This window comes from Oryx dammah, unplaced genomic scaffold, assembly GCF_014754425.2.
Source record: "Oryx dammah isolate SB20612 unplaced genomic scaffold, SCBI_Odam_1.1 HiC_scaffold_7, whole genome shotgun sequence".
NCBI lineage: Eukaryota > Metazoa > Chordata > Mammalia > Artiodactyla > Bovidae > Oryx > Oryx dammah.
The window spans coordinates 20,692,259-20,718,211 of NW_024070191.1; the positions used below are offsets into that span (position 1 = coordinate 20,692,259).

General features: G+C 38.8%; 1 protein-coding gene across 1 annotated transcript in view; it reads left to right on the plus strand.

Annotated features, from left to right (window-relative positions):
* The first annotated feature begins 4,579 nt into the window (after positions 1–4,579).
* SGCZ (sarcoglycan zeta) overlaps positions 4,580–25,953 on the plus strand; it is a 1,114,082-nt gene continuing 1,092,708 nt past the window's right edge. The window contains exon 1 of the mRNA XM_040243171.1: positions 4,580–5,365. Coding sequence (XP_040099105.1) covers positions 5,327–5,365 — 39 coding nt within the window. The 5' untranslated portion in view covers positions 4,580–5,326. The remainder of the gene's footprint in view (positions 5,366–25,953) is intronic.

The window sequence follows — 25,953 nt, forward strand, 5'->3', positions numbered from 1 at the left end:
GAAAATTTAGAGTAGGAGCATGAACTAAGTTGAAGTTGAGCAGAAATTATTGTAACATAATTTCAACATTGATTTTTTAAAATAAAAATATATATCTATGTTATAATAGAGGTAGTCATTTTGGGGAAGAGCCAAAGGATAGTCTCTCCACTGCAAAATAATATTAAATGCTAATAGCTCATTGAATTTATTATTCCTCATCTAGTTATAAATAAGCAGTTGCATTTTTTATCTCTATAAACGTAAAAACAAGTGAATGTTTTATATTTTCAGAATATTTTTATAATATACATATTTTTAAAAACATCATGGAATGAAGAATAACATTTTCTGAGAAATTAACATTTTCTGTGACAAGTGTCTAGATCACATGAATACAAATGGTAATCACTAGAAGCCTACTAGGGGCAACTATATAAATAAGTTATTACTCTATTTGAATGAATCAAAACACCTTGTTGTTTAGTTCCTAAGTCTTGTCTGACTCCTTGTGACCCCATGAATTGTAGCCCATCAGGGTCCTCTGTCCATGGGATTTCCCAGAAAACAATACTGGAGTGAGTTGCCATTTTCTTCTCCAGGGGACCTTTCTGACCCAGGGATTGAACCTGCATCTCTTGTGTCTCTTGCATTGGCAAGCAGATTCTTTACCTCTGAGCCACCAGGGAAGCCCTCATAACATATTATTTAACCCTTTAATAATTACAAAAAATGGAAATAAAATGTGATCTTACTATGTAATACACTAAGAAAATCAAAATATAAAGCATAACAATTTTAAAATTTGACTTGAGAGTTGGGAGAGGGGACTATAAAGGCCTACAAAATGGAAAATTGTAAAAGGGCTTTGAAGCCATGTATGATGAATAAAAGTTAACTGTCTATTGGAAAATAAATATGTTTCCCTCTTCTGTTAGTTAAAATAAAGAAGCTCCTAATGGCATGTGTAATTTCCTTTGATACCTTAAGGTAGAAGGTGACATTGATGAATGTGTTTATGGACGAGTGATCCTGAAATGTAACATTTCATGACCTGCAGGTGTTCCTACACCACCTTCCCCCTGCTTGGGGGTTGTAATTGCTATTTGCAGTTCGCATGTGGATTATACATCTCTGCTAAAATTGATTTTTGCTTCTTCCACACACCCTGCCATGTGCCAGCATGATCTCTTGGAGCAGCTATGGGTAGCTGTTCTTCATCTTGATATCATGATTTCAGGACATCTAGATAATACTCTTCTCCTTGGTTTGCTTTTCCATCTTTACATTGCCTTATTTCAAATTTATTTAAAGTTATTTCATTTTCTCACATTGTCTCCCTTAGTTACATGCCAGTTGAAGTGGAATTGAGTCCTGACTGCCTTGAAAAGTTACATAAATATGTTTTAGAAATCCATATTTTGTGATAAAATTTCATTTTTTATTCTAAGACTATTTATCTTAATGAATTTGAATGGGAATTCATGAAGTAGTAAAAGACTTGGAAGTCTCTTGCTTTGTAGGCATTTAATTAGGCTCAAATTTGGAACTGATTTGGAAATCACTTATAGTTTCTGTAGCTCATATAATGTCAGCCTGGACAAAATCAAATGTTGGATATCTTTTTATGTTACTAAAGATGTATTAAGGTCATTTTATATATATATGACTATGCTGCTGCTAAGTCACTTCAGTCGTGTCCGACTCTGTGCAACCCCATAGACGGCAGCCCACCAGGCTCCACCGTCCCTGGGATTCTCCAGGCAAGAATACTGGAGTGGGTTGCCATTTCCTTCTCCAATGCATGAAAGTGAAAAGTGAAAGTGAAGTCGCTCAGTCATGTCTGACTCTTAGCGACCCCATGGACTGCAGCCTATCAGACAACTTCAAAAATACAATCATGGTTCTCCGTTATTATTTAGCACAATATCACTTCTTCCAGCTATAATTTTATGCCTTACTAAGAAAATTTCTGGAGTCTTCCCTTTCTGAATGGTGTTTAAACATTAATCCTTATTTTTGCAGATATCTGTGTTTAGGTGTTTCCTCAATGGCACAAGTTAATGTTGTCTCAGGAATATTATTGCTTTGTTAGTATGCTCGAAATAAATTTGCTGATTATATTCAATTTTTTTAAAATTAGGCAATACAAGCTGATAGGGAATGTAAAATGACTTTATATGGAAAAACTTGACTTTTAAGAAACATATGTAATGATGTTTATTCATGTTGCATTATCGATAATTTCTAGAAAAGATCTCTTTTTTAGAGTTATACATTTTACATAAGTTCATTTACTCTCCACCTGCAGCCTTATTCTATTTCATCATGTATTATGTAAAATAATTCTGTAAGTGAACATTTAAAATTTAATTTGAGAACCTGCAGTTCAGCTCCACTAATTGTGGACTATTGGCTACTTGATGTTAGCCCTCTAAAGCTATAGTCACAAGTCAAAGTTTGAAGGAAAGCTAGCTTTGATAAGTTTAAGCCATAGAATAGGTGAAAACTAAAGAATTCTGCATGCTTGATTATAAATCTGAGGTACAGACTTGGAGAAGAAGAACTGGTCTTTGTGTATTGAGGAGTGAGGAAATCATGGAGGTTTTTACACAGGAGAAGGCAATGAAACCCACTCCAGTGCTTTTGCCTGGAGAATCCCAGGGACTGGGGAGCCTGGTGGGCTGCCGTCTGTGGGGTCACACAGAGTCATACGCAACTGAAGCGACTTAGCAGCAGCAGCAGCAGAAGCAACTGTAAAAGATTCTTCCCACGCACATTTATCTGTTCCAGGCATATTTGTGGGTTTATCATGTGCTGGCTTCTTGGGATATATTGGCAAATAAACAAGGTATAGCACTTGCCCTCCAGAACTTAGAGTCAGTCTACTGGAGGAGACAGATAGCAAATGAACACAAAGAATACTGGCAAAGCAAATAACTGCCACAAAGAGGTGACAGAGGAGGGGGATGTCTGAGGGACTCACCTGAGGAGAACGCTGTCTGAAGAGATGGCGTTGGTTTCATGAAGCAAAGAGCAGAGGGAGAGAGAGCTGGGGTGCTAATTGAGGGGCAGGAGCTGGTGTAAAGAGCTGGAGGCAGAAGAAATGACAGGTAAACTGAGTAGACTGTGGGGCCTTAGTAGAGCAAGGGCAGAGGACGCACACACACACACACACACACATACACACACACACACACACACACACAGGCAGTTATTTTCTGAATCCGAAAAAACTTTTGCTTCCCCAGTTTATGTGCCATAAAAAAAGAGTGGATTGTTTAAATCCCTCTGAAAGTCAAGCTTTCATAAGTGAAGTAAGTCAGATAGAGAAAGACAAATACTGTATGGTATCACTTATATGCGGAATCTAAAAAGAACAGCAAGCTAGTGAATGTAACGTGATAGAAACAGATTTGGACTTGCCTGGTGGTCCAATGGCGAAGACTTCCTGTTCCCAATGCAGGGGGCCTGGGTTCGATCCCTGGTCAGAGAAGGAGATCTTACGTGCAGCAACTAAGACCCAGTGAAGCCAAGTAAATAAATATTAAATAATAATAATAATGAAACTGATACAGCATGCTCAGTCGCTCAGTTGTGTCTGATTCTTTTGCGACCCCATGGACCATAGCCTGCCAGGCTCCTCTGTTCATGGAATTTTCCAGGCAAGAGTACTGAAGTGGGTTGCCATGTCTTCCTCCAGGGGATCTTCTTGACTCAGGGATCGAACCTGTATCTCCTGCAGCTCCGGCACTGGCAGGCAGATTCTTTACAACTGAGCCGCCTGGAAAGCCCCACAGATATAGAGAACACACATTCATTTGTTCCAGTGGTTTCCAGTGGAGAAAAGGAAGGGGAGAGGGACAATATGCGGACTGGGGACTAAGGTACAAAATATTATGATAAGCTACAGGGATATATTGTACGACACAGGGAATATAGTCCACAGTTTAAAATAACTAAGTGAAATATAACCTTTAAAAATTATGAATCATTATATTGCATACCTTTAACTTACATAATATTGTACCTCAACTGTACTTCAATAAAGAATATTTTTAGATAGTCAAGCTTTTACACGAAGACGTTCAAATGTAGAAAATGAGACCTTTCCCCATTTCGACACCCTACAAGCTAAGCATACTCACCCGTCAAGGTCTATTTAAAAAATACTTTTTCCAATTTAAAAAAATGTACTCTTTTTCTAAGCATCAGTGCAGGAAATTTCCTCCAACATTTCTATTTGTCACTTTCTCTAAAAGTCTGAAGTTGAAAAAAAAAAAAAATCCCTGACATTGAAAGCAGCAGTGATGTAAAGTGAAGACATGTGTATGAAGTACTCCCGCATGTTTCTCCCAGATCTATGGGAACAAGACGAGGCAACACGCGAGAGGAATTCAGATGCTTGTCACCTAGTGGATTCCAGGCAAGAGGGCAGTCTTTAAGACCCAGCAGCTAAGTATTTGTCTGGAGAGGAAATGTTGCTTTTTGACAGATGAGAGAAATCCCCTTAGCGCTGGCTGTGGAAAGAGAGAAGTGAAGTCAGTCACCTGCTGGTGAAGGCCAGTAAAACAGCAAAGCAAGAGGAAAATTTTTTCTCTCCCTCTCTGTCTCTCCCCGCAACCCCCCTCTCCCTCTCTCTCTCTCTTTTCTCCCCTCTGTCGAAGCCACCTCCTATTCCTCTCAACTCTTTTAGCATAACCTTCAAAGGAGAACGTTCCCTTCAGACTTTATTATCTTTACCCCCTCTTCACTGAGAGGATACCTCAGAGCTGCAAGACATTTTTTTAAGTCTAGGCAGGACTTGGGGGATTTGGTTATCTTGCCACGGAAACTGATCACTGCTAAAGCTTGGGACTCCGTGTACTAAATGAGCTACCAGAGTAAGGCTGGCGGAGGAAGGCTTTTATCATATACTCTTCTCTTCAGTTTGAACACATTTGCTTGAGATTTGCCGCATGATGCTGTCCAGGGAAGCAGCTTTTTTTCTTGGGATGCAGCAATTCGCTGGTTTCTAAGCTTATTGCAGAAGAAGAAATAATCTTAAATAGAGTGGATTTTTTTCCCCCCATCCCCTGCTTGATTCGACTGAGCTGTGTTGCACCGCGGTTAAAGATCACCTGGGACTAAATCTTTGAGGAAGTCAAACAAAGTGAATTACAATTATTATTTATTTATTTATATTATTTTTAACCAGTGGAGGCGGCGTGATCACGGAGAATGAGACTGAGAGATGCTGCCAGGGCTTGGAGGAGGATAAAGCTGAGTTTAGGCTGGAAACTAAGAGACTAGATTGTTTTTTGGTCCCGCTTGCCCGGTTCCTCTTCACTTCCTTTAGTTTCGCTCCATGGACAGATCAACAAACCTGGACATTGAGGAGCTCAAGGTACGTGATGCTCAGAGCGGGCGCCGTTCTTTCCTTGCTGGCGCTCGCCTGCTCTCTTGCTCTCCTGGCTCTCTCTCTCTCTCTCTCTCTTTTTTTTTCCCGCTGCCTCTTTCTTGTGCTGCTAGAATAGTTGGTGGCCCCGTGGGACGGCGAGTGGGCATTTTGGGGTGAAGTGTACCCGGGCGCGGACTCCCCTTCTAGGGCCGAGGACGAGGATGGAGGGCGGCTTTCTGCGGCTCGGCGTGCACTCTCGGGCCGGGTCCACTCCCTGCCTGCTCCTCCCGGCTCGGCCATCCTGTCCTCCCCTCGTCAGTTACAGCATCACTTTGGGTACCAGATCCGGCTCCGCGTGTCCGTTCACCGCGCCGGGGCAGCGGCGGCGGCGGCTGCGCGGTCTCTACCCCTTGCCACCCGGTTACCCAGCAAAGTTGCCCGAGCTGCGCGGCCACTTTGCCTCCTCTTCCCGGTCCGAGCCGCCTGGCCCCTCCGGCCCGACACGGCGACCGCCTATTTCCGCTCAGAGATTCTCGGTACTGTCTGTAGCTATGGCTGGTTTTCATCCCGGCTCTTCCCGCGACCCATTTTCTCCCACGACCGCTCACACGGTTTCAGCCACAGTGGCACTGCCCTGGGCGCGAACTCGTGTGCGGTGCGGGGACCCGGCGCAATGGAAGGGACCAGAGGGGTTCCCCCGCTGGCCCGGCGACACCCGCGCAGAGAACGTGCCTGCCCGGAGCATCCACAGCGCGCCAGCCGGTCTCGGGAAGTGGGGAAGGGGCGGGGAGGCGGGAGCCGGTTTGGGCTGCACGGGGGTGGGGGCGGGAGGCCCAGGGAGGTTCTCTGCCCTCTTCCCACCTTCGGAACAGGGGCTCTCCTGACCCGCGCGGAACCCCCTCTGTCCCGGAACCCCCTCTGCCCCCCGCCGCTTCGCGGGGTCCCCTCGCCGCATCCTTTCTCCACCGAGAAGGGTTGGCTGCCAGGAGCGTTCAGGCTGATAGTTTGCCCCTCTGTCTGTGGGCACAGCTTTAAAAAAGCAAACAGCACCGCTGCAGTGCCCATTAAAACCAAAAGAAAACTTAAAAAAAATCCACAAAATCACTTAAATGTCCCGCTCACGGTAAACGAAACAGCAGGAAAGAGGGCAATGCTTGGGAGCATCCTTTCTTTTTATTCTTCAGTCGTCTTTACCTCCCAGGCGTTTTCACTTGCATCAGAGAGTTGTCTCTAATACTAGAGATTCAGTTCAGATGGACTCTTTACTCAGGTGTGGACTTTTAGACGCTCCCCAGCCAGCTGGGAAAACTTCACTAGTAGAGGTTTCCCCAGAAATACCAGGGAAACAGATTTTGCCCAGGAGGAGGAAAGGATGGGAGAAATCCCCTGTAGAGGGCAAAAGTTTCTATCTGCAGCCTGCTCTCTCTGCCCTGAACACCGAGCTGGACCAGCATGCCCGCCCAGGAGCCCAGTTCTCCTGGGAGGTGCACCCCAGATCCCTATGCTAAATGCATAGGAGGGCAAGAGGCACAGTGAGAGGGCTAGCCCTGCCTCTCACTGTAGAAGGGCCAGTAGGGGAGGGTGATCATAGGAACTAAGACATCACTTCATTTAAGACATGGAGTTTGTTGGGGAAAAGTTAAATAGGGAGGAGATATATTTGCTGCTCTAGTTGAAGTTGGGAAACAATAAGTTTGTGTTATGGCCAAGGTCACCATCCATAGACCATGGCCTGGAAAAGAGGTGTCCTATAATCTCTATGTTAATCTAAGGTAGGACGCAATGCCTTTGTGATTGAAAGATCTTGTTGCTTTTTCCGAAGCATCCCAGTCTCTTGGGAGAAGGGTAGGTTTTATTTGAGATGCACAAGAGGCCACGTGAACAAGCTTATTCTTGTGGGAAATGTAAGGGAAAAATGATTTTGGGGGGAATCACTTTCCCTGACATTCCGTTAGTTTCCTGCTAGCTTATCTCCCTCTGAATCCTGGCATCACTAAATTTTTAAAATCAGCGAAAAGAGCAAATCCACAGTGAAAACTTCTGTTAAATTCAGTAGAAGCCCCCACTTTAACCTCGAAACTGCTACACACTTATTCAGGGCTTCTCACAGCCAGAATGTGCTAGATTGGGTGGATAAGCCACAAAAGGTGAGGGAATGTTTTGGCAATGACCCACTGGGAAGAGATGAAGGGATGTTAGAGGCAAAGATCTGTGGAGGGTGATGAAAAATTATATGAGGGCCAAGCTGCTGTTGGAAGTCAAAACTGGCAAGAGAGGAAAGGAAGTCTAGCCTTATAGAAAACGTTGAGATCCTCCTGTTTGGGAAACAAAATCTGTGTTGTCATGTTTGGCTACACTTCTGGAACAAGGGGACTTTAACACACTCTCTGGAATATATACTTTGTAAAGGTGGGGGAACTACATGTGTAAACACTTGTCTAGATTACCTCTTATCAGAGGAAATCATTGCCTTGGGATTTCTAGACCATTTCAGTTGAAGTTATTTTCTGGTGGCTTCCTGCTGAAGGGCCCCTCATATAGTAAGTGGAAAGAGGGGAGAAAAAAAAAAGCTGCGGATACTTATTTTTTGACATCATTTGCTTCTTCACTTTTCTTCCTATGATCCAAAGATGGCTTTCTTTAAGACAGATCCACGTAAGTACTTTAGTTTCTGGGATACTTGAAATACATGAAATGAAAAACAATGTTCACTGGGATTTGATGGACAAACAAATGTGCATAATACTGCAAGAATTCCATTTAGCTTAGTTTTAGATCATTAGTGCCCTTATTAGTTGAACCTGCTCACCCCAGGTCTTAGGGAAGAAAGATTCTGCTAATTCTTTATCTTTGTGCCAAACTATTTTCTCTTTTTGAGATTAAAAAACAAACATTTTTTGCTATGTTGGATGCGTGGATACTGATATTTAAAGTACTGTTTAGTAAATAATAGCGTTGTCCTATGCAAGTTTCTAAACTAAAGGTAAGCTTCAGTAATTAGGTGCTAAGCCACTGCTGTCATTATTATAAAGCTAAGTGTAATCTGCATATTAAAAGATTTACAGGTGGAAAACTAACATGTTATGTGTATAAACCTTGCTAATGAAGACAAGCATGTTTCATCTTCTCTTCTGTACCCAAGTGCCTGATGAAATAGATCAGTGTTGAAAGGAGAGTGTTCTCATTCAAAGTATTCTGGTCTTGCTTTTCCTTTTGATCTCTACCTGTTTCTTTCTCCAATAAATATATAACTTTACCCTGGATTTTGCCCTGGTGTTTGTTTTTCAAGAAGAAATGGCATCAAACAACCCAGCATATGGGTGACTGCTTTGGAAATGTGGGTGTTAATGAATATTGATGTTAGAGACAGCACCCTCTACCCTGGAATATCTGAGTTACAGAGTACTTTTAGTAGCTGATATTTGACAGAATAACTTTAGCTTTTATTTTAGCTCTGGGGTTGCCCTCTTTCAAGCTACATATCTTATGCACTGAAACAGAAAATGCCACTAATTTACAGAGCTGGGGCTTATACATTTGCCTTTTGCAATGTTTGTTTGTGAGATATCAAGCTTAATAAATAGTATGTTTAAGTAACCCATATGTCTTTGGCAATTCTTTTACTTAGCTTTTAAAATATGAGCTTTAATTCATTTCTGTTAATTTAGCAATCAAGAAATTAGGCTTTCAGATGCTAATCGTATATTTGTGAATAACTGTAATTTGCTTTGAGATCAAAAACATAAAACATATCAGGAGGACATTACAACTTTAGCAGTATTATTTGATACCAGCTTTTATTTCTCAGAATTGTTCCTTTAACAGCATGATTAGCTAGAAGTTAGAATTGAATTTTTCCATTACTTATAGAACATAAACAATATGCTTCTGGAATATTTTCCTAATTGGCACTTAATGTACAAAAATTATAAACTGTATAGTTAATAATCCTAAGGTGCATAAGACAGTTTTTCAGTAAGTATAATTGTACTTGCTTAGGTTGATTAAATGTAGTCCAGTCACTGTTGCTTAATTTTATCTCTTCAATTTAAATAAAATTCCATCTACCAAGAGCCTGAAACTTGCCCTAGATAGGCAAGGTACAAGCTTCTCTGAATAATACAATTAGGTCATTAAGAAAGTACAGTGCTTGGGTGAGATAATCTAGCCAAAAAACACATAAGTGTTTAAACAAGTAGTTGAACACTGTGGAGATCTTAAACCAAATCTCATAGTACATTATTCTAAAATTTCAATCAAAAAAGGAGTTGGCACTTAGAAGAATTCTAAAAATGTTTTTCTGTTTGTTTGTTTGTTTCATCAATAAGACACTCAGCCCAGCAAAGTCGGCTTGCTGCCGTGTAGGAGGCTTTGTGATAAGTGTAAGTAGGTGATATTTTTTTCTTAGTCATTCCATAGTGAAAAGTAGTACTGTCCAACCAATGTCATATTTTTAGCAACCTGCCTTATATATTCATTTCTTGGCTTAGAATAAGGAAACATGATTGTGACCACTGAATTAGTTGACGTCTTTCACATCTAAATGAATTATAAGTTCTGACCATCCAGGTCAAGTTCCAGGTCTCTTTTGATGACAGAGACCAGTCACCAAGATTGAGAAATAGTTAAAGTTGATTTCTTTGTATTCAGAATATAGACTTGTTTCATTGAAGTTGAAGTAAACTTCAAGTAGCAATAGGGAAACAGTTGCTTTTTATATAGCTTAGGAGGTATGAGGGGCTTCCCTGGTGGCCCAGATGGTGAAGACTCAGCCTGCAATGCAGCAGACATGAGCTCGGTCCCTCAGATGGAGAGATCCCCTGGAGAAGGAGATGGCAACCCACTCTAGTATTCTTGCCTGAAGAATCCCATGGACAGAGGAGCCTGGTGGGCTACAGTCCATGGAGTCATGGAGTTGGACAAAACTGAGCAAATGAGCCCACACGTACACGAGTGGGATGGGGCAACATTTTTGATATAGTAGGAAGAGAATTAAGAAAAATACATTTGAGGGAAGTCGTGCAAATGATAATTTTAGAAATCTTCAGTGGGCCCCTGTCATCACTAAGGGTATACGCTAGTCTTTGTACTGGCTGTTATAGCTTTGCTGATCTCCAGACTTTACCAAATGAAAATACATCAAATTTTGAAGGTCCAGTGAAAAAGAATATTTTAAGATTTATGGACTCAAAATCATAGCTATACAAGATGGCTTAATGCTGTAAGACAATAAATCAACGTGTCTTTTGGGGCTTTCCTTTTATATAATATTTAGTGAGGTGTTTCTCATACTTGTATTGGAATTTCAGCTAAAATACGATGTGGCAGAGCTTACAACTTTAAGTTCCTAAGGAAAATGACCATGTATTTTTGTTCAAATCTCTGTGAAGTTTTTGTGTATATACATAGGTATATATACTATTTGTATACTTACCAAATAGGTAAGTATATAAATGAATAAACATTTTGTGTCAAAATATGTTTATAACTTTAATTGTTTAGAATTGTGCTTGAGAAACAGTTAACCTTAATTTCTTTGCATCCAGAAAATAGATTTGTGATAAAATTCTTAGCTTCTAAATCTCTATGTGACAAAGTGAACTGCTTCATTATATACAAGTACAGATTTTAACATACTAACATATAAGTTTTTATTTTATTCTAATGTTCTTCTTTCTCGTGGAAAATGTTTAGAAACTTAAGGTAATCTTATATCCTCAATGAAACTTACCAGACACTTCTAGGCCAGCCACAGAATGAACAAATTTAAGGATTACCATGCTTCCAAGAGAATTACAGAGATTTCCATCCTAAAAATTAAAAATTGCACCAAGTATCTTGAGAGTTTCCTTGATATTCCTAAATGGTATTTTTAGAGGTTGACTCTAAAAAATATTGTAAGCCCTGATCTGGTTTTAGCACATTTATATTGCTTTGTTAGAATTAAGTAGGTTGTCTAGAGTCTTCATGCCAAGTTGAGATCAGAAACCTTAAAAAAATTTTTTTTCATTATCCAGTCAGAAAAGCTTTAATTGCCATGGCAATGCCCATCAGCGGAATAGGAGCTGAAGTTTCAGCCTTAGTTGTTAATTGAAACAATCACCCCATACTAAAGATGAAGTTCAGTGGCATTTGGAGGTCAGAGGCACCCCAATGTACTAAATCTCTCACTCCAACTCTAACAGCTTGTAACCTTTAAGGAGCTTGATTTGTGTGGTGTGAGGGGCACAGATCCGGTTGGCGGAGTACTTAGAAGATCTTGTTTAAAGCCTGGCTTTGCTGTCACCCATAGGTGGCTCCTGGGGTGTATCACAGCACTTCTCTGCCTCAGATTTCTCAGATGATGGTGGCATTGCACGGTGGAAATTGGATTTGATGTCTAGGTCTTGTTGTAATCATTTTTTAGCCACAACTGAAGAACTTGTTCGAACAGTGTCTTCTAAACAAGTACAATATCTAATACTGATAAAAGGGGAACAGTTCTAGTTGGGGCAAGAGAGGTTGAGGGCTCTGTCAGCCTACTTCTCCCTTGCCTCTGCACCTGACCCCAGGACATTACCTAGAACTGTAAGATTGAAAAACACAAAGTCAAAACCTCAAGACCAGCTGATCTCTATCTTCCAAGTCTGAGAGTCTAGGGCTCTGAGAAAGTTTTTTGAGAATGACATTTTTGTCACCCCCTTGGAAAAAAATCACTTCCAAATCAATAAATAAAGGTAATATAGCTCTTTTTATTCCCCCAATATAGCCTCATTTGAACAGCATGATAAGTTTTTGAATATTGTATTCTCATTTAAGGGTACCAAAATGGAGACTCAGAAAAATCTAGTGAAAATGCCTACAATCACAGGGTGAATAAATAAAGGAATCAGAACTCAAAGATGTGCTTTTTATATCCAAATAGTATGTTCTTATTTATGGGCAAAAATTCCAGGATACTTGCGGAACTTATGATGGTAGAGGTTTCTTACTGAATTTCTCTAACATTCTTGTTTCTAAGAAAACTGACAATATTTGAGCTATAGTCATAGTATTTACACTTGCTACAGAATAATTATTCACAGTTTTAATTTTTTACTGATATGCTCATTCATAATCAGTTACTTTGGGCCAAATTATTATTGGTTGATGTTTGTGAATAAAATGTTAGAGGAAGTGATAATTAAATCATGAATTTAGGTCACTGAATAAGTTTTATAACCTTGTATCAATCTTTTAAAATAAACTACATGTTTTATCTAGTTCTACGAATCACTTGAGTGATTGAATCACTATGAATTCAATTACTCTTGAATCACTGCAAATAATTTTGATTTTGTTAGGGCCATAAATTGGATTTAACCTCTAATCTGGCTTTGGCATTCCACCTTTTGTACATTTAGAATCATTCTTGAAATTGAAAAAAATAGATCTGAATGATTGTACTTACACTAAAATTATTATGTTCTTAGCTTTTATGATAGCCCCAAAACCTGGAAATAAATATCAGGTAATTTAATCCATAATCAAACCAAAGTCCTCAATGGCGATCTTTGAGACTTAACCTATCAGCAACCGCAAATGAAGATATACAGATAACTGAACATTATTTTGCAAGGACATTTCTTTTATATTCATAAGGGGGTCATTACTGAATAACACCTCTTCTTGAGGAATGTTTTTCAAAACCTTTGCAAGCCTCAACATTTAAGTGTCTAACTAGAAGGTATAATTCTATGATAACATATTTTCTGCCTAAGAACCATCATTTTCTCAAATCTCTTCCCTTTTATCATCAGAACTAGATTTGGATATTCTTCTAGAGAATACAGTTTCTATTATTTACCAGAGTGACTGGTTAAATGATGTGATGAAGAGAATACAACCAAGTTGATTTGAGGTTTGGCTTCTGGGGGGATGGGGATCAGGTTGGCCTAACCTCTTAGTGCTTTACACAGGCACACTTGCTTTGTCATTTCTCAGCAGAATTGTTAATGGCTATAAATCAGGGACATTCTGGGTTACTCCTAAATAATTAGAAATGCAACCTTAAATCTAGGAGAAGCAAAAGCCTACCATATTCTTCTTTGCTGGAGACATGTAATACTTCAATTACTAACCCACCTGTTATCATTATCTAACTTCTTTTCACATTGGTTTTTAAACTCTCGTCTTTGTTTACAATGGCTAGAAAAATACACATTATCTACCTGAGATAAAAGAGCCTTTGATTCTTTCTTGGGTATAAACAACCAATTCAGCTGCCACAAGGAAGAACATTTTTGTGAAACATGATATAATAAATCAGTGTCACGAATGGGAAAATACTGTTATCGTTGCAGTTCCACAAGCCTATATCTACTCAGAGTAGTCGACGGTTTTTAAAATTTAAATCAGAAGAAGAAATTAACTACTCCATGTAAGAAATTGCTTACCTAAGACTTATTGAATTATATTCTGGGTTTCTACCTCCTTCTCAACGTGAGACTCATGAAAGGGAAATACTATCTAGCCTGAGTACCAGAATTAGTAATGCTTCTGAGCAACCAGTTGGTATTCCGTCTTAGCAATCTTTTTCATCATAAAACTGATTGTGTTTTCTTCTTTGCCTTAGTTGCTAAAATGCTCAGAGGCAAATTTGTGGCCCATCTCTAACAAGTATACCTGTGTCTTTACCTAATTCCTGGCCTCATAATGGCCTCATAATACTTTTTTCTTTTCTTCACTGTGCTTAAATACTTTCATAAAGAACCAGTGACTATAATTTTGTATAAATACTCATAGATTATTAAGAGCTTTTGCAGAGACTCAGTTATTTTCATAAAATTTCGGTGGACATGCCTTAATATTTCTCATCTCTTCTGAACAGCTTATACCTCTGTAGGCACTTTGTTCCATTCGTCAGAGGCTACAAATTTTAAAAAGTTTGAATTATCATGCTGTGTGTATCCAGTTATGCTGTGTGCATGACTTTCATTGCACATAATAACTGTATCACTTGTGGACCTACTTACCACAAAGTGAAACCCATGCACATCCGAAGTTAAAGACTGCTATTTAGCACTTATGTTATCAAAACTTCCAAGGCATTCTGTCCTAAGTCATTATTGTTATTTGTTGTTCTCAAATCTGGCCTTTGTGAAGAATGATTGCCTGCATTTCTAAATCTCTGCATTTCTAATGTCTATTACTTGTGTCTGGTGTGGAGACATTAATAAAAGTGGAAGTAAATGAGCTCATCTGAATCAGCATTTTATCTATTTATTTCAGATTCACTTTGCAAAAATCAATGTTTTGATCAGTTGAGTTGCTCTAGGCAGCAGCGGCAGTTGGACTTCTAGATATTTTATCTCATGAAGTTTCTTAAAGTTCATGCTTTAGCTGTGATTCAAAGATAAGCAGTTCCACGCAGAGTATTGTGTCTTAATAGTAAAGGTCCTCATTGTTAAAGCATTCTTGGGAGGAATTTTAAGCATTTAGTAGTTATGGATGTGATATATACAGCTGGATTAATTAAGTACATTTTGACATGTGACAAGTGCAAGTAAAGATCTTTCATTTGTGTCCATTTACTATACAAGCCTTCTTTCCTTTTAGAAATACTGATATGTTTTTATGTGTGTGTTTATTTCACTTAGTTCCTAAAACAAGAAGAGCTCTTTGCATGTAATAAATAAAAACACAACTGACTTTAAAGTGTTTAAAATTGACAACTAGTAATTTTTTTCAATACCTGTTTCATACTTATACACACCTGAAGTGAATCTCAGAAACTTTTGAAAAATGTGATTCAAGCATGCTAAAAACAACATTATCCATGATAGTATTCTATCTCAAATGATTAGTTAATTCTATACTTCAGCTTGATTTAATAGACTTACATAATTGTAAAAATTATCTGCACACATGCTCAGAGTATAATTTTTGTCTTCTCTGACTCCTTGTATGATGTTTAGTGAGATGCACTACCCATCTTATCTTAAACTCTCTGCTCATTCAAAACTGTAGATTGTATGCTAAGTGTATTCCAGCCGATACAGCGCAATCGAAATCCTAAAGATTGAAATCTTGTTTTTTCCACTTGTTTTACCATGAATAGTATTGGAGTACAAATGAATAAAGATCACAAGAAGAAACATCAACTAAAACTTGGGAAAGTTATCAGCAGTTTAAAGCTTAATTGAAAAAGAAAGAATGACTCGAAGTAAACAGAATAAACACGATTTACTCCTACCCCAAGCAAACATTTGACTTAATTGGTAATTCTGTCTCTCTTTGATTTAAATGTTCCAATGTCTAAATTAATACATTACAAAACTTGTGATTCACTGTGGTGTTAGTGGATACAGGTCTTAAAGCTCTTTGATAGATTGCATTATCGAATTCTTAGCAAGAATTTGTCTTTTTGTATATTTTCAATGGAAATGCAGTATATGAACTCTTACCAGTTTTATCTTTCACTCTCTCTTTCTAGCTTTACTTTTCATCTTCAGCTGCAAAGTTCCTGTTGCCTAGGACTTTGTTCATGATATTTTTTTGATTCCTTCCTTTTACATGCTTTCTAGTTAGTCTCAAGTACTCATCAGTTCAGTTCAGTTCAGTCACTCAGTCGTGTCCGACTCTTTGCGACCCCATGGACTACAGCACTCCAGGCCTCCCTGTCCATCAACAATCCCGGAGCTTACTCAAACTCATTATCTACTCATAGCATCTGTTTTTACTTACAAGGAGATGATGCACGGTAAAGCATACCCATCTTACACCTTTAACTTGAGGAAACTGCATTTCCACCTCTCTGTCAACAACCTATTCTAGAAATCTTTACCTGGATGTTTTACACTCACCTCAGCTTAACAAAACTTTTTTGTTGGTTTAGTGTGTCACTGTGCACTTTGGTACCCCTGCTGGCGCTCTGGGATCCTCTTCTTTGGATCGCACTGACCTGTCTCACTCATCTAATTGATCAGCGGGTCCATCAAACCACATTGTCAGCATTTATCCTTTCTTCACTGCTGCTGCTGCTAAGGCGCTTCAGTCGTGTCCGACTCTGTGCGACCCCATAGGCGGCAGCCCATGAGGCTCCCCCGTCCCTGGGATTCTCCAGGCAAGAACACTGGAGTGGGTTACTTTCTGTTAAAAGCCTAGATCAAATTCTCATCTTCTCTCTTCTGAACTTTTGTTGAATATTCTCTTATTCTTGCAGTGATGCTGATCACATTGCAATGAATTCTAATGTGATGCTGCAGTTGTGGCCTGAGGGTTAGGGGTTTAGTTGGAATCACTGTTAAGGAATTTGTACTTTCCTTTTCTAATTCTTAATAAGTCATCTCAGAGTAAGTTGTGAAATATTGGAAACTGGGGCACATTGGCTAGGCCTGAAGCGGAATGGAGAGGGACTTAGAAGTTCCTAGAAATGCATAAAGGTGCCCTCAAAATGAAGAAAAGATGGTTTCTGGAAGCTAGACTTGACCATAGCTACTGATTAATTATTATCAATTATGACTAAAATGTTTGAGTTGGAAAAAAGGGAGCTACAGATTATTGGTAGATAATAGTGACGCATTTAATAGTCTTTTTTGTGTGTATCTTGATGAAATCTTCACATTACACTATTCAGGAACCATGAATTATGTTTGACAATTTCCTTAGTGGATTTTCTGTATTTTTGACATTTTGATCAGATAACTTATAGTCATTAATGTTTCTATGTCTCTGGGAATTTGGCAGTTCTATCTTTGAGAGGTGGCCCAAAGCCTGAATGCTAACAGAGGAAACCACTTAACTAGACAGAGAGGCATAGAAAAATTATGAAGAAATCTCAATAGATATAGGCTAAGGTGTTTGTATTCTGAAATGCACATCACAGCTAATGAACATGGTTGGTTATTGATCTGTAAATCTCAACTGTTGGTTAGATGGCTTTGCAGATATTTTATTCTTTATAGCCTTAGTCTTTCAGTAAAAGCTGTGTAGTCATCATAGCTAAGTCTTAGAAGTTCTATGAGACTTATAATATGGGCTAATAAGAGTAAGGTAACATAAATATGCTTATTTCAAAATAGGAATGAGGAACCTAGATCTAACTGAAGATGACAGATGATAACAATGGCTAGTTAGGGATTGCTTAAGAAAATGTAACTTGTACGAATGGAAGAGTCCAGGAAACAAGATCTATTCATGGTTCTTCAGAGGGAGATTATTCCTTATTAAGGAACTAGCCAGGTTCTTGACTCTTTCTAACTCTTCTTCTTTGCTTAGCCTATTTGACAAGCAATCTTCATTCCACGATTCCAGACTTCCCTTTTAGAATAAGATAATAATTTTGGTCCCTCACCTGCTTAAAAGCCTTTGTTGATTCCCTGTTGTTTATTTTATAATCCATTTTTTCAGCATGATACAACATGATATAGAGGTTGCTCTGTGACCACTTTCTTATCTGCCTTCCAATACACACACACACACACTTACACACATGCGTAGCCTGTGGCATCTTAGTTCCTCAACCAGGGATCAGTCCTGCACCCCCTGAATTTGAAGTGTGGAGTCTTAACCACTGAACCATCAGGGAAGTCCCCAAAGTAAGGTTTAAAATATACTTTTGCTTATTTTTTTCTTGTTATAAAGTGTAAGTTCCTTGAAGGTAGTGATCTTGTTTGATCATTCTATTCCCAGATCAGGCTTCCTTGGTGGCTCAAACAGGAGAGAATCTGCGTGCAAATGCAGGTGATCCAGAGTCTAAATGGATGCCTATCATATAGTAAATATTTAGAAGTTGTTTTAAATGAATGAAGGAGTGAATAATTGAATGAATGAGCAAGCCTGTGTAGGGCAATCTGGTATGAGGTCCTGCATTATCAGAGAACAGAATTAAAAACTCATAATTGTAACATAGAGGAAGGCATGGGAAAGGGAAAAGTTGAATTCTGTAAGTGGGTAAAAGTTAGTAGGGGAAATTGACCTAATTTATGATATAATTTATGATTATCCTATGCCAGATTTGTAACAGTATAGGAAAAATCTAGAATGGTCTGTCTTTCTGTGTGACTGGTTTGGCCTGCTCTGCCATTAAGGATGGATTTCTGGCAACATTTTTCCAATCTCTTGAGTCTAACTACTTTACTATTACTAATAGGGCCATGGTGAGACATCTGACCCCAGAAGGACCAATTAAATTCTTCCTCCATGGTATATGGATGAAATAACTGGACTTCAACCCTATTGGATCCAGTATTCACTTTTAATGGCAAATAATTTTTATAAAGTCTGCTTTAAAATTATCTCATAAAATACTTTGATAATACAATATAACTTACTTGCAAATAATTTTTACAAAGCCCCCTCTAGAATTCTCTTACAAATGCTTTGACAGTATAACCTTCTTGCCCATAATTTTGAAAATATCATGCCCTAATTGCAATATAAAGGAGAAATAAAAGGAAGTGAGAGAGGAAAGCGTGATCTGATGAAGTTCCATTATTTCAGAATATAAATGCTAGGATACAGTGAATACAAAAGCTATAATTTCAAATTGACAAGATGTTTATTCCACTCAAATTCCGTGAGTGGTTTTTCCTCATGATTTTTTTTTTTTTTTTTGGAATTGTAAGCATCTCTCAGTAAATTCTGAATTAAGTAAAATACATCACTCTTACCATGTACAAAGATGTTGTATTCCTGGACAGTTTATTAGTTGTGTAAGAATTTATTAATTTTTATTTTAAAATGTTCAAAAATGTGTGAAATGGACTGCGATTCAAGGCCCAGTGGTGCTCAGCTGTTCGACTCATTGCCAGGATTTAGTCTTACACTACCACCCCCCAACCCCCATGGCCAAATCACTGTGAAAACCAAAAATGTCAATACATTTCAAGTTTTCGTTCTAGGGGAAAGTATTGCCCCTGGTGCAATTTATTGCTTTAGCTGATGATAAAGTAGACTCTTTTTTGTTTTGTTTTTTAAGTTTTGCTAGAGTTTTAAATGGTTGGAAAGTAAGCTTCTAGTCGACTAAGTGCAGTGCATGGTGGTGGGCTCTGCTGCTGAAAAAGAATGAAAACCAACGAAGAGAAAGAGTTCCGTTCTTTCTGGAGTCCTGTGATATTGCACTAAAATCAAATTTTGCTTTTTACTCCTCTTCCATCTCATACATAACATTAGGTTATTTTGATTCTCTCCTTTTCAATTCAAATAACCTGTGTTAATATATCCCTTTCTTCTTAAATCCAGAGGAAGTTTGGGACTTCTACTTCTTGAGGCAAAGAAGAATATTTCAATGTATGATAATTTACACAATTTTCTAAAAACATATATCTTAGTTGAGTCTTAATGGTCCAGAAATTGGAACTTTAGGACCTGACTTGTCTCTGATTGAAATCAGAATTGCCCGGACTATTAGAGGTGAAGGTGAGGCAGGACCCATTGGCCAACACACTGCGACTTTGATGTCTTCACACGCTTTCTTTTTAGTTCCCCTTCATCACTGCTGTAGATAACTGTTATTAAGACAACATATTTGCTGCTTTATCTATGGTTCTCACACTTTATGGCACAGGACCACGTAACAAGAAGTTTGGAGTAAGACTTTATATTTGTAAACATTGGTTTATTTAAAGAGAGCTAGAAAAATGACATGAAATCCCAGTTCCACATACATTAACACAAAAACTTCTGGTTTTAGTATATAGCTTAGACTATTTGAGAAAAGTGCTTTTCTCCTTTTATTTCAACTGCTAAAAATTTTTGTAGGTGTGGATGCTTTCTATTTGTTCTTGAAATTATTTTAAGATCCATATTTGTCAGTTATAAGTTTATATTGCACTTATGTATATTTCAAAGGCATTGTTAAAACCATATATAGGTTATGTACTTGTAAAAGTTATATTGAACAAAATGAATACATTTTATATTTTACGTCTCTTTACAACTGCTGTCAAATTATTTTTACATTAAATTTTGCTTTTTCTCAAATACTTAGACAAGGGCATTACACATAGTAGGTGCTTAATAAATATTTGTCAAATTAATTAACTTTAAATGAAAGTTGTTTTCTAGTATTAATCTTACTGCTTTTCCTCCAAATTCATTATGAGAAACAAGTGAGTATGTGATTAGAAATGATCTATGTACCCAGGACAGATTTCTCCTCAGTTGAAGCACCTGTTTGACTCAGTATTTATCTAGATGAGGTGGATAATAGTGGTGGTAAATATGTCATCCACTCAGGCTCCCAAGACACTTGCACTGCTGTGTCATACAACTATTGGGATAAACGTGTCATACTTCATCCTGGAGTAATGTTCCCATCACCATCTGACAGTCATAGAAAGAAAAACCACACTTTTCCCAAAGGACCATTCTGTTGAATTTGGCAATCAATCTTGATCCATGAGTAATAGGAAATAAATGATAGTATGTAGAAGGAGAACCTGCAGTAGAAGCTTTGTATCAGATGCATTGGAGTTTATAGATTATATTGACTCAGTAATGTATTTTAACAGACAAATCAAGATTCTTAGTTTGCATTTTTCCCAAATTACACACTTCCATGTTTATGTGAAATATATCAAAACAAAACTGTTTTGGAGAAATACAAGAGAACATCAAGGAGAATAGTATCATGATAGTCACCCATGTATACCATCTCTGATAGAGTTCAGTCCAAGGAAAGTTAAACTCTGAAAAGAAATGAATTTAAATAATGACAAATAAATATATTATGAAGACAGCCACCCACTTAGCCAAGTATCTGGTACAAAAAGTACTCAACACATAATTATTGAACAGAGCTTGATGTGAGTACAGATCTTTGTTTTCCTAATCATAGAAAATTCCTAATCATGGAGTAAAATGAATTGCAGGCTTCTCATCGAAGAAGAAAACTAATACAACCTAATAGCTTTCGAGAAGCCAATATTAACTTATTTTTTCAACTCTTTATTTTGTATAGAGGGGCTTCCCTGGTGCCTCAGACAGTAAAGCATCTGCCCGCAATGCAGGAGACCTGGGTTCGATCCCTGGGTCAGGAAGATCCCCTGGAGAAGGAAATGGCAACCCACTCCAGTACTCTTGCCTGGAAAATTCCATGGATAGAGGAGCCTTGTAAACTACAGTCCACGGGGTCGCAAAGAGTCAGGCACGACTGAGCGACATTGAAGTATAGCTGATTAACAGTGTTGTGATGGTTTCAGGTGAACAGTGAAGGGCTCAGTCCTACATATACACATATCTATCCTTCCCTCAAACACCCGTCCCATCTAGGCTGCCACGTAACATTGAGCAGAGTTCTCAGTGCTATATGGTAGGTCCTTGTTGATTATCCACTTTAAATACATGTGTGTACATTTCACAGAGAAGATGATGGCACCCCATTCCAGTACTCCTGCCTGGAGAATCCCATGGACAGAGGAGCCTGGTGGGCTGCAGTCCATGGGGTCGTGAAGAGTGGGGCATGACTGAGCAACTTCACTTTCACTTTTCACTTTCATGCATTGGAGAAGGAAATGGTAGCCCACTCCAGTGTTCTTGCCTGGAGAATCCCAGGAGGGGGGAGCCTGGTGGGCTGCGGTCTATGGGGTCGCACAGATTCGGACACGTCTGAAGCGATTTAGAAGCAGCAGCAGCAGCAGTGTACATTTCAATCTCAAACCCCCTATCCGTACCTCCTACTTACCCCTTGGTAACCACAAGTTTGTTCTTTAAGTCTGTGAGTCTGTTTCTCTTTTATAAATGCATCCATTTGTATCATTTCTTTTTAGATTCTGCATATAAGGGATATTATATGATGTTTCTTTCTCTCTGACTTACTTCATTCAGTAAGGCAATCTCTAGGTCCATCTATATTGATGCAAATGACCTGATTTATTCTTTTTAATGGATGAATAATATTCCATTGTGTATATGTGCCGCATCTTCCTTGTCTGTTCCTCTGTCAATGGATATTTAGATTGAGAAGCCAGTTTTAGCAGTCTTTCTTTGCTCCGCTTTGGAGCCTGTAGACACAGATTCATTCCCAGCTCCACTTGTGAGCTGTATGAACCTGGCAAAGTTATTTATTAAAAACTTCATTAAATGTGATGCCCACAAATAGCAAAACTGGATTTGTAATTATACCTACCCTGTATTCGTTGTAAGAATATAATGAGATAGTTATGTGGGTAGAGTAATCAATGCTTGGCATTGAGCTATCTATCTATATCTCAATTATTGTTTCATTATTATTTACATGACATTCATGAGAGTGGGCAAGCACAAGGGAAACATTATTGGGATGTTAAAAAAAAAAAAGAGTGTATTCACCTGTGAAGGATGGCGGTTTCACCCTGGATAGAAGCTGATGAGCAGGCTGCAGGGGACAATATTGCCAGCTGGCCATGTAAAAATCTAGCGTCGAATGAGACTTAAGTGTTGGTCTTTTCATGGCTGTATGGTAGAACTAAATGTAAGTGCTTGAGTTTAATAATATCAAAAGCTCTCCAAAGGTTCTTAACTGCCTAAAGGCAGCTTTTAATTTTAAACACTGAGAAAAGTCAATCAGCCTACACCTAAAAATATGCATTGGAATGTGTTTTGCATGCATTAAAACCTAATTTCACATCTCACCAAGTTTAACTACTTTTTTGCTCAACTAGTCTCAGATACTGGCTATTTTATTTATTTATAATAGAGCACATAGCTTGTTTCAACGTACACAGGCCTGCATTAAATGGCTATTCTGCCTATTTGTATGCATGCTTTCAGCAACGATATTTCCTTGAGATATTTTAAAATCTAAAGGCTTTCCTCAGAAACTTAAGAAAAATTATATACCATAAATAAGCTCTTTGTCAACCCACTGGGGAAAACAAAATCTAATAGAATAGAAAAACAAAATTTTATTAAAATGCATTCATATTGCAAAATAAATGGTCTATATTTTACATAGAATTTATTGCATGTATGTTTACCAAAGTAAAATTAAAATGACACTTTTATTTGTTCTGGTATGCGAGCACTTCAATATGCAGATCCTTTGTTTTGTAAGCCTTATTGCTATTGTCTTGCTCTGCTTGAAAACTTTATACAGGAGAATTTCAATTTCTAATTTGTATAAGTAGGCAAGCTAGTCTATTTGTGTATGCTGATATTTCAAAACTGCTAAGTGGAAAAATAAATCCCTGCACACTTGGGGGAAAAAAGAGAGAAAGAATTGCTGGTGATACTTTCTCCATGCTTCTCAGTGTGGAATTCAGGGCAAGATAGAACAAGGAGCTTGTTTATAGCCCTGCCTAGGCTGGTGTACAGAGAAGGCAATGGCACCCCACTCCAGTACTCTTGCCTGGAAAATCCCGTGGACAGAGGAGCCTCGTAGGCTGCAGTCCTTGGGGTCACTAAGAGTCTGATAAGACTGAGCGACTTCACTTTCACTTTTCACTTTCATGCATTGGAGAAGGAAATGGCAGCCCACTCTAGTGTTCTTGCCTGGAGAATCCCAGGGACGGGGGAGCCTGGTGGGCTGCCGTCCATGGGATCACAAAGATTCGGACACAACTGAAGTAATTTAGCAGCAGCAGCAACAGCAGGTTGGTGTAATTAGTCATGACTCAGAGTCCAGTCTTCCGGTTCAAGCTGACACTAACACTGAAAGTTCCAAGAAGTTAGTTCAGTGAGTTCAATTCTTATCCTAGTTTGTGGGGTTAATATGAGCTGTTATGATAGTCACTTTTTTGATCCTATCAATTTTGTAACATAAGCTTATAAGCAGGACATGACGGCCAAAGTTAAAAAGAGATTCTATCAGTCTTCCCAAAAGATTGTCTTCAGTGTGATGGTAGAATTCTTTGCCCTTTGATCTTCCCTCCTGGCCAAATATCTTCCAACAACGTTCTTATAGCCTTGTGTAAAAGGAAATAGTTCAAGAAAAGAAAAATTCTGTTCTCTTCCAGTTCTAACATTCTCTTGGTAACTCTATTTCGACTATAGCTGCAATTGTTACAAGCATATTTTATCTTTTACTTCTTTAAAATACTTGACATTTAGAAGATACAATTCCAGGAATCTAAAGTAACAAGATATTTTCTTAAACAGTGAGTTAATAGCAGTAGTGATACCTATGCAGTCTTTTTGACAGTGTTCTGGGAATTCTATATAGTGATACAGAACTTGTACGTGGTCTTTGATATGGTCAGCTTCCCTTAGAACAATTTTGGAATAAAATAGTACATGAGAACTTCCTTTTTCTTGAAACTGGATATGCCTTTTCCTTCAATCTTATCCCTAGGAAATGAATTACTGGCTCTGGGCAGATGTTACTAGTAATGGATATCAGAGGAGATATTCAGGGCACTGCTGGGCAGCCTCAGCTCCATTTTTTTTCCTGAACTACAAGGGTGCATTTAAAATGCACTGCTGAGGAAGGAAGGCTGACCAGAGGCAAGCATGTGCTTTCAGTATTCAAACATAATGAATGGAAAAGGGCATTCTTGAGAACACAAATGGATTAAGGTTTTCCTGCCTTCAGTTCAGTTCAGTCACTCAGTCATGTCCAGCTCTTTGCGACCTCATGGATTGCAACATGCAAGGCTTCCCCGTCCATCACCAAATCCCAGAACTTGCTCAAACTCATGTCCATTGAGTCGGCGATGCCATCCAACCATCTCATCCTCTATCATCCCCTTCTCCTCCTGCCTTCAATCTTTCCCAGTGTCAGGGTCTTTTCCAATGAGTCAGTTCTTTGCATCAGGTGGCTAGGGTATTGGAGTTTCAGCTTCTGTATCAGTCCTTCCAATGAATATTCATTTCCTGCCTTATCATCGTCTTACTTTGTGCATAGACCTGCAACATATTTATTTATTTATTTATTTGGAAAAATGTGTTATATCAGTTTCCCATCTATAAAAGTGCATGAGTTCAGTTCAGTTCAGTCACTCAGTCGTGTCCGACTCTTTGCGACCCCATGAATCGCAGCACGCCAGGCCTCCCTGTCCATCACCAACTCCTGGAGTTCACTCAAACTCACATCCATCGAGTCAGTGATGCCATCCAGCCATCTCATCCTTAGTCGTCCCCTTGTCCTCCTGCCCCCAATCCCTCCCAGCATCAGAGACTTTTCCAATGAGTCAACTCTTCACATGAGGTGGCCAAAGTACTGGAGTTTCAGATTTAGCATCACTCCTTCCAGAGAACACACAGGACTGATTTCCTTTGGAATGGACTGGTTGGATCTCCTTGCAGTCCAACGGACTCTCAAGAGTCTTCTCCAACACCATAGTTCAAAAGCATCAGTTCTTTGGCACTCAGCTTTCTTCATAGTCCAACTCTCACATCCATACATGACCACTGGAAAAACCATAGCCTTGACTGGATGGACCTTTGTTGGCAAAGTAATGTCTCTGCTTTTCAATATGTTATCTAGGTTGGTCATAACCTTTCTTCCAAGGAGTAAGCGTCTTTTAATTTCATGGCTGCAATCACCATCTGCAGTGATTTTGGAGCCCAGAAAAATAAAGTCTGACACTGTTTCCACTGTTTCCCCATCTATTTGCCATAAAGTGATGGGACCAGATGCTGTGATCTTAGTTTTCTCAATGTTGAGCTTTAAGCCAACTTTTTCACTCTTCTCTTTCACTTTCATCAAGAGGCTC